This window comes from Cataglyphis hispanica, chromosome 18, assembly GCF_021464435.1.
Source record: "Cataglyphis hispanica isolate Lineage 1 chromosome 18, ULB_Chis1_1.0, whole genome shotgun sequence".
NCBI classification, from domain to species: Eukaryota; Metazoa; Arthropoda; class Insecta; order Hymenoptera; family Formicidae; genus Cataglyphis; species Cataglyphis hispanica.
The window spans coordinates 4322502-4332546 of NC_065971.1; the positions used below are offsets into that span (position 1 = coordinate 4322502).

Sequence of the window (10045 nt, forward strand, 5' to 3'; positions counted from 1 at the left end):
ACGGACGGATGCTGCCGAGATGTGCGTTTCACTGACAGAGAATTCGTTTCATAAATGACTAACACTTTGGCCCTTAATCGGTCGACGTAATTCAGTGACTTATGACATGTTTCTCGATAAATGTTTCTCACCCGCTCTAGATGTTCGTCATCACGCGATCTCGATATTTCGAGCGATTGCTCACAGTAGAAAAGAAAAAAAATACCCGAGTGGCAGAAATTCGAGAGAAGAAGGAGAAAACGAGAGGCAACAAAGTATAGCGAGGCTGAGCAAAGGACGACGCGGAGGGCGGACGCTGGTCTTATTCGGGGGTAACTGAAATAAGGTATAATTTTCCGCGCCAATTAAGGTCTTTAAGAATTGCAACCAATTGAGCGGGAGGGTCAGAGCCTTAGCTTTAGGGGAGAGACGTACCATCGCATCCCCCTATAATTTATTATTGATTAGATCGGATCGAGAAAAAGAGGTCTTGGTATGTAGACTTAAGATTGGCTCGAGATCATCTACGTATAACGGAGTGTAACGAGCAAATGGCGAACGTCGTTTTTTCAATTTCCGATCCGGATGCTCAAAGCGTAATAGTAGCACTTTATGCCTTGTACAATCTTTTATTTAAAAAAAACTTTTACCCACAGATAATTATCAGTATGTAATTTGTATGTCATCTGCAATGTCTAGTTGCCTATTGCTTATTTCTAGTAATGACAGATTTCTTTTATTGTGATATAATTAAACGAAAATAATTACATAAATAAAAATAAATCTTAATAATTAAATAATATTTTAAATAATTATATATTTGATAATTTAGAAATATTTATTTGAGGGAGCAGCAGCGGTCAGGTTTTGTTTAAATATTCTGTTATTTATTTTAAAAAATATAAAAAAAAGTATTCTTAGATCGTTTGATCATGTAATGATCATTGAAACATTACAATAAACATTCTTTTATTACTAATGCTATTGATTTTTATCTTCTTTTCAATTTTGCACGATTAACATGAAAATTTCAATCAAGATAAAAAATAAATAATAATAATCATAAATGAAATTTATTTGCATAAAATATGCTTTATAGCATATTTACAAGCATAAAGTACAGAAATTATTTTCTATACTTATTAATATCTGCAATTATTTTTGTAATTATAAAATCCACAATCGACATGCATCTTTCCGACGAATACGAATAACGCATCTCGCCCAATAAGGTGGGTGGCAAAAGTATTTTCTCATCGATATCTCGTGCGCGCGCGAGATCATCATCGGGTCAAGTCAGGCGTTCCTGCGGTTCACACTTAATTAAACCGCCATAGGAACTCGGGTGCTAGCACGTGGCGGACAATGCCGCGAGTCTTTAGCGACGATTGTTATGTAAAGCACACCCTATATATGCACCGCGCAGTTTCTCTCGTATCGTATCGAGACGAGAAAGAGAACGTAGAAACGAGAGTACGTAGGTACCTAATATTACTTCGCTCGTACCTATGTACAGAGAAAGAAGAGATGGAGAGAGCGCGAAGTAACTTTTTGAAAGCATTAGCTGTGATTCAACTGGTATTCGACTTCGATCGCTTTTTATCCATCAGCGACGTGATCTCTCGAATCGTAATTCCTGTCATACTTTACGAGGAGAAAACTTTGATGTTATATCGAAACGTTACATTTTTATAGCATCCCTTCCAAATTTTTCTCCTAAAAAATCGGATCTCTATTCAGATGTTATCTTTAATGTGTGCTAAGATATCTTAATGTATATTTATCAATATATTATAATAAATGAATTTTTTATAGACTTTATATTAAGTATTTTAAAAATGTATATCTAAAAAGAAACTTTTTTTATATTTGTGGGGGGGAATTTTATTAAATATATATTAATATATATTTAAAGATAAATTAAAGTATAAGATTAAAATATTTATCGGTCTTGCACAAATCAAATATCTAGAGACATAAGGATTAAATATACGTTGTGGTCGTGCAGTCATGATTAATATTTTAATATTAATTCTTTTCAAAATGAATGAGTATGTAAAAATTGGATCAATAAAAGATGTGGCTAATGTACATCATAATAATTAAAGAAAAATAATATGATATAAAAGACAAGTAAAAAAATAACTTTAATAATTATATTATAATATATTGATTAAATATGTAGGATTTATTAAATACAAACCTAGCAATTTTATTTTGCTGCAAAGAAAATATTTTAAAATTTAATGAATTTTAATCTGATTGAACTAGATAACTATTATCTTAATATATTAAAGCACACATTTTAATCAAATATTAATATAAGTAATCTCGATTGCGCAAAGTACACATCAATTATGAAATTATTGACGCATACGAGGACCGTGAGTGATTGCTTCGTCGCAAAAACTTAAGGAGCCTTTTATCATTCCTCGCTGACACGGATGAGAAAACGAGAAAATCTCTAAAGTGCCCGTACGATTCCGGCGGGGTCGCGACGACTACGATGATCTAAAAATCTCCCGCAATCCCACTCCGTCGCGGAATATTTCCCGATTCGCGCCTCCGTCTGGATTGGCCATCGCGGAAAAGCAGAGTCGAGGGAAAAGCGACGGATTGGTTGTAGGGCGAGGCTTGCGTCGTAACGGAAGCATCGCATCCGGTCGCACGTAGAACATCTAAAGCTCCACCTATCTCAGAACTCGCGTGTGCAAGCTCGGGAGAGTCGGGATCGAGAGAGGGTGGGCAACGAGAAGCACCGACGCGAACTCGTCGGTTAATGAGAGGAGAGGTGGATCATCTCTTCAATACGTAGCGAGAGATCGATATTCGATGAGAACATAGTCAGAATTTGATAAACGTTGAACTTCGTCAAAATCGTTTCGCGATCATCTATGTAAAACTAGGGAGACTTTCATGGAATAGAAAGAGACGGAAAGAGAGAGAAAGGCAAAGAAGAGCAAGCGTCTCTTAGGTGGGGGTTGTTCGGGCAAAAGAGGGAGGCTCTTTGCGAGGGAGGAAGGGAGAAGTCGCGGGTTGAGTGTGGTAATTCGAAAAATAAGTCTCCGCGGGCGACAAGCACACTTGACCGAAGCACACTCGAATCGAAAGGGTCGAGGAGCACTTGGGAATAACAATTAATAACGCCAGTCGGCCTACCAGCGATCCTCTGGCTGCTCGAGAGCCCCCAGAGATTATGTGAACGCGGAAGACATCTAGCATTCGTCGGTCGATTCTCCGCTCCGACGTGTCGGCGACGCTGGTAACGAGCGAGAGTGACAGTTGAGTGATTGAGAAAATTCGGTGTATAATCTTTCAGCTTCAATAAATTCGTAACAGGTGAAAAAGAACTATAAAAATTAAAAAAGAAAAGACAGAAGAGAGTGAAACTTGGTGACCATTCATATGTCATGTGACGCGACGAGTTTTCTCATGTATGCATCATAATCAACAATCGTAATTATGAAAAAAAAGATTGAAAAAATTTAAAAGAGACGATTAGAAAGAGTGTGAGAGAAATCATTTTTTAGACAGTTTTTAGGCGAGTAATTATTGCGAGATCCGCGAGAAAGCTCGTAGTAGCGAAATACGGACTGATGGAGGACGATAAGCGCAGCGAAGCCTCGCCGAAACCTTCTCAACCGACTCCCTTCAGCATCGCCGACATCCTAAGCCGGAGAACCTCCTGCGCGGATTCGAGAAGATGCGACTTGGAGAAAATCCAGGCCGTGGTTTCCGCGCCGATGAGACGACACAATCGGGATTACGAGCGCGTAGCAGAGAACGAGCAGCTCGACGGAAATTACGATCATGATCAGGGGATTCATTATCCGAGATTGCCCACCCCGGAGCTGAGTATGGCGCACGAGCTGGATATCCTGAGAAGAAATCTGGCGGAAGCAAACTTATCGAATTTTGGAAATATCCCCCACTTAACCCAGGGAACGTTCAAGCATCATCTCGAGACTCTGGAAAATCTGACGGCGTATCAGCCTGTTAAGGAGCCGATGGAGACTTCTCACAGACAGCAGGACGAAGCGTTGGACATGAGTAAAAACAAGTATTTAGGTACGTGATATTGTTCGCGAATTAATATCCCTTGCGCGATAACGCGACAAAAAGCGTGTTACAAATCTTGTCATTGAAAATGATGTCAAAGTACCCCATCAAGATTCTTCTCTCGTATATCAATTTTATATTAAATTAAATAGAATAATAATGTAGATAAAAAATATAATAATTTAATAGACATAAGGATATTGTATAAAACCGTGACCGTTACAATGATCAGTTATTAATAATGAAAAATTGAGAAAAATAATGTTAAAGAAAATCTCTTCGAAATCTATAGATGCTAGAAATTATATTTTAATATCTCACGCGAAAGAGAAAACAATATCTTGGAAATTGTGGAAGACGGTGATCTGCCGGATGATTTTATGTCGGGCACGAGGATGCGGGCTTAAGAGGTCATTTAAGCAGATACGCGCGTAACAGGCGAGCTCCTTCAAGGGTTTTTAAAGTTTAACCCGAGCGCAGATAACATAATTGAATGTAATTTTAGTAGCATAAGTGCCACTCGACTCGGCAGACGTCACGAGTACCGATTACTTCTTGCACTTGTTCAATCTCTGGCCACACTCTGTTCCCCTGTCTCGAGAGCATGCAAGGATCCCCGTGGATTACCTCAAAAACTCTTTTAGATCAAGGTTACGATCGCTAACTATTTCCGAGTAAATGTTCACGATTGATTTATTGATGACAGATATAGTGCTAGGTATTATACACAATACCAATAATTCTTATCATTAATCGCTTATATCCGCTTGCACTATATCTACGTTGTGCAGTATATTTTGCACGTAGAATGGCATATATTTTCTATTTAATAAATTAAATTTATATGAATTTATTTTTTTCGTATAGCATATAGTGATTGTTTGAAACAATTTGAAGTGTAGCAAAATCGTGCTCATTTCTGTCGCCTATATATATATATATATAAGTTTTATATAAAAGCCCTTATAATCAATATTGTATCGTAAAAGTTGAAGCGTAAAAGTTAATACGAGACGATCTTGAGACGACATTAAAGTCAATGAGAAAAACATGCGTCAACAAGAAAAACATGCGTGCCTCAATAAACAACTTTCAGACGAACCGCTTTGTCATCTCCTCATAACAACACATAATAATAAAGAAAGTCACACGGAGATAACAGATTTGTCATTTTGAAGAGTCGAAATCTTTTGAGAAGATCGCGTTAATAAAAGCGGCGAGCGATGGTCAGATCACAGATTGCTTTCGAATTCGGAACGCAACTGTTATCGAAAAATTATCTCCGCTAAATCAAAGTTGCTCATTTCGAGTATTATTATTAATTTAATTTTTGCGCGAATTATCGCTACAACGATATTTCCTAATTAATCTTTGTATTCCCTCGTACCACATCCATTTTTTCGTAATATATATTCGCCCTCTTTAGTGCGATACGAAGAGCAAGTATTGAATTACATAGCCGAATAGTGTTATCTTAATATAAAAGTAAACAGAGATATTTTCCCTCGCACTGGCTGCTCGAGAAATCAATCATGATTAACAGCTTTTGTGGTGAGATATACACACAATTTCTATCCTTATAGAATTGTTATATAATAATAAAAGATTTTCGCAAGATTTTGAATATAGAACTATATAATTATAACTAATTGTAACTCTTTATTTTTATTTTTGTATTTAGCAGATATATTTGGTTACGATTATTTGTTTAGAATATTTCAAATATTTTATAATAATTGTGCTCCTAAAATTATGTCGATGTGTATTGCAAATAAAAATCAATCAGAAGAGATTATAGATATAGAGAAAATATATGATTATAAGATTTCATTTAAAAAATCTGATAAAGATAGCGTCACAAAAAATTATACGATAATTAACTTTACGAAGACACACCTTAAATGAAAAATCGTCACCTGAAACCGCACGAGCCGCGTACGGTAGCATATTGTTTGCAGCGACCGGGGGTGAAGAGACAGGCACGAGCTGGCACCGATTCAAGGTGCACTCAGAAAATTATGAGTTCACTTTCGTGAGGGAAAATCTCTCTAGTCATTTAATATAATAATGGACATAACCGAAAGACATATCGACGTTGTCGTAAAATATATTATTCTTAATTTTTTATTACGGTAATAAGTGGGAAAATTCTTTCCAATATTCGCCCATCGTCAAGCTAAGCTAAGACAGGTAGGAGGAACCAAAAAGCGTTTTAGTGGTTTCAAAGGATCATCGATGTAATCACAGAGTCAGTCGACGCCACTTGCTCGTCTGGAACTGAACTCTCGATATAGATGCGGTGTAGGATGTTTGACGAGCGCCGAAGGATGGACGCATTAGCCGGACGAGATGGCATCTAGTTGACGTCGAAAGTGATCAAATATAGATCTCTCTAAATGCTCCGTATCCCCTGCTGACCACCGACGATAAACATTGACGTAGGATGAGCGCGTTTTAAGCGCGAAATAATTATAATACTTCATATAATCGAAGAACTTCACCATTAAAAAATTCGCGAAAATCTACTGATGTAGAAAAACTTATTAATTTTTGTGTTTTTTTTTTATCTATTAATTTGAAAGTTATAGAAGTAACAAGTATAATTATTTATATTTCCATATAAAATTTAATAAATTATAAAAAATAATTTTTATAAATCTTCTTTAAATATGATATCTCGTTGACAAATTATTATGATTCTAGAGAATTATTTTTTTTCTATCAAAGGCACAATATTTTTTAGATATTAAAATTTAAACTAAAGAACTTGAATTCGATCATTTCTTCGATGCAATCTTCATGAACAAAGAACGGCCAAAATTGTAACGTTACATCGAAACAAATTTACAAAAATATAAATTGAATCTAAAATAATATACTATTCTTAATTAATATATATGAATTTTTTATGAAATGAATTCAAATAATTCAAAAAAAGGAACATACAAATATACCTCGATAATGCGTATAAAGTTAACAAAGAGTACGAGATATTTTTGTCAACAATTTAATTTTATTCTTTTGGTTAAAAAATGGTATATTACTTTTTGTTTATAATAAGATATTTGTATTGCAAAGTAGCAGATCAAGCGCATTGCCAAGTAGAAGAAGCTAGCGTGATCTGCAATATGATTGTACTCTAGTGGCACTGGTTAAACTTAGAGGAGAATTACCGCGGAACAGAAGCGTAAACATGTCGGAGTAGCGAGTACATGTGTTAATGTTTGTACGAGACATCAAAAGCAACGAAGCTCTCTCTCTCTCTCTTTCTCTCCCCGATCGTTCGCCGTTTCTATGGCCGCTCGCTGATGGTTACTCCCCGACTTTCGGGCTAAACGATTGCTTTACTGCTTATAGTTGCAGATTCTCGCGTCAATCTAAATATTTATCCGCAAATGAATTTGAGCTCGGCAAGTTCGCGTTATTTGAAAAATGGGGTTTGTTTGTTGATATGCAAAAGATTGAAAATTCTTCTCTTTCGTTCTCTCTTTTTTTTTTGTAATATATTATAATAAAAATAATTTAAAATAAAGCCTCTATTAACTTAACGTTATCCGTAACAGAGCATGTAAAAGAAACTGTGAGAGATTTTATTTCTAAAATAAAAATTTATACGTCCATATCTTACAGATGAAGTGGAAGACGACGCATACGAAACGCAAAATTCGGGGCAAAGTTTGCAGAATAGAAAAAAGCGCAGCAGAGCGGCATTCTCGCACGCACAAGTCTATGAATTAGAAAGAAGATTTGCCGCACAAAAATATTTGTCGGGTCCAGAAAGGGCGGATTTGGCACGCGGCTTGAAATTGACGGAGACACAAGTCAAGATCTGGTTTCAAAATCGACGGTATAATTTTTTATACATCTACGTTTATACGTCAAATTAATTTCAGATTTGATATAAAAATTTCGAAAAGAGAGAGGCCGATTTTATATTACACGGATTACAAATCTCCTTGTCTTGCGATTTTAAATATCCTTGTTGACTTTACTTCAGATACAAGACCAAGCGGCGCCAACAGCAGGAATTAGGCGCCCTCGTTAATTCTGGAAGCGCCAGGCGCGTGGCTGTACGCGTCCTGGTACATCCGGACGAGCATTTGAGGGGATTGCCTCTTCGTGGTTCCGGACAACTTCCCGGCCAAATGTCGAGCCCGCAAATTCACCCCGCGAACAAAGCGCTCGGCGGTTTCCCATATTATTGTCTCCCGTATCATCCGCTACTCTGTCCGCCCCTACACGCCACCCACGTTCAGGTACAAAGCCCGATCGCGTCTGATTTTCATCCAAATCAAATCTCGAAAATCAAGAACGAGAAATGAACGATAGATCGCTCGTGAAAATTTCGAGTATCGTTTCATATCATTCAAACTGATCACTTTCGTGCATCATGTAAAATACAATCATATTTATAGAATAACGATATCTTAGTTATTGCAAAATATCGTGAGAGAAGACTTTTAAAATTTATGACTAAAAATGTGTTTAATGACTTGATCATCAAAACTGATCTAGGTAGCGCAAACGAATTCCAATGTTAAATTTATTTCGGCGAAAAGGATATATAATTATTTAACAAATTGTTCATTTAAAATCAAGATATAATTTTTATAGCTAATATTCAAATTTATCATATATCTGCAAGAGAAAAAAATACGGTAGAATCACCTCTTATATGGTTTTCATTCATTACATTTCACATATAATAGCATATTTTTCTTGAAATAAACAAAATAGATTTAATGATGATTCTAAAAAAAAAAAAAGAAAATATTTTATAACATTAACACTTTATATTCACAATTTAAATTCTCAATGTTAAAAATTCAGTCAAAAAACACTGATACATTAGTCAATTAAATCAAATCATCAATCAAATTAAATTTTTAGATATTTATTTGTTAAATTATGAGGTTCTTCACAAAAAAGTGTATCTTGCATTTTTTTATAATATCATATCAAAGGATATGTTCAAAATACGACTACACTAAATGTTACTAACAAGTTATGATATTTTTCAGTAGCTTATCTATAAAATACGCTCTCTTCACACTTACTGTTAAGCCTTTCAATTGTATTTCAATATATGAGCACTTCATACAAAAAGTCGGATTCTTAGACTCATAATAATATGCATAATAATTGGATTTATTACTCATCTTAGAGCTATTTGAAATTATCAGATATTTATTGTAATTCAGTAATGATGTAAATTAGCCTGTAAATAAATGTATAAAATGCGAAATATTGGGTCTCCTCTATTTCCTCTGTTATCTGGGATATCAAACTTTAAATTTAAAAAACTGGGAAAACTAAAATATAAAGTTTTCACAAACTGCTAATTTAATGTTTTTTTTTTTTTTTATTGACTTTTTGATGTATATTCCTTAACTTTAAAGTTTCATATCTCGAAGGGAAACGGAGATGATATTGTATACAACTATTATATTGCAACATGCCAAATGACATCTAGTGCTTTTTACATTAATTGGGAAAGTATTGGCAGACGTATAAATTGCGACGCATGATTCTTAAGTGAAAAGGGAAAATGTGTTCTTCGAATTACCTCTAAAACAATGTGCAATTACTAGCGGACTGTGTGCAATGTATAAAAAGTATAAATTAAATATCTAATGCTAATGCAATTTGTTTAATGTGCGTCACGAGTGTACTATGTTCAAATTCAATTTATTGTTTAAGTACACCCAGATGATCACGTAAATGTCTTTAAATATATGTACATCATCCAGAATCTACTGCGTATGTTCTCTCCACATTTTTCCTATTTTCCTTCAATTCGGAAAAAGCGCAACATTGCAGGTGGAAAAATGAGTTTTCTCATCGGTATTGCAACTGACTTTCTCATAAGGGTTTTAATGGTTGCATCTGGGTGGGCCGAGCAGACATCAGATATGTTTATTCAGACGCGGAGACGAGCAAGCTTAACCGACGGACGAGAAAAAATCTAGATCTGACACTCATCTGTTGTAAACAAAAATGTTACATT

At 35.3% G+C, this 10045-nt stretch overlaps 1 protein-coding gene across 1 annotated transcript; it reads left to right on the plus strand.

The window, feature by feature from the left end:
- The first annotated feature begins 2715 nt into the window (after positions 1–2715).
- On the plus strand, positions 2716–9790 carry LOC126856293 (homeobox protein Nkx-2.5-like). The gene is made up of 3 exons (XM_050604693.1): positions 2716–4047; positions 7669–7885; positions 8036–9790. Exons 1-3 carry the CDS (start codon positions 3576–3578, stop codon positions 8358–8360), a joined length of 1014 nt encoding a protein of 337 aa, XP_050460650.1. The 5' UTR covers positions 2716–3575; the 3' UTR covers positions 8361–9790.
- The last annotated feature ends 255 nt before the right edge of the window (positions 9791–10045 follow it).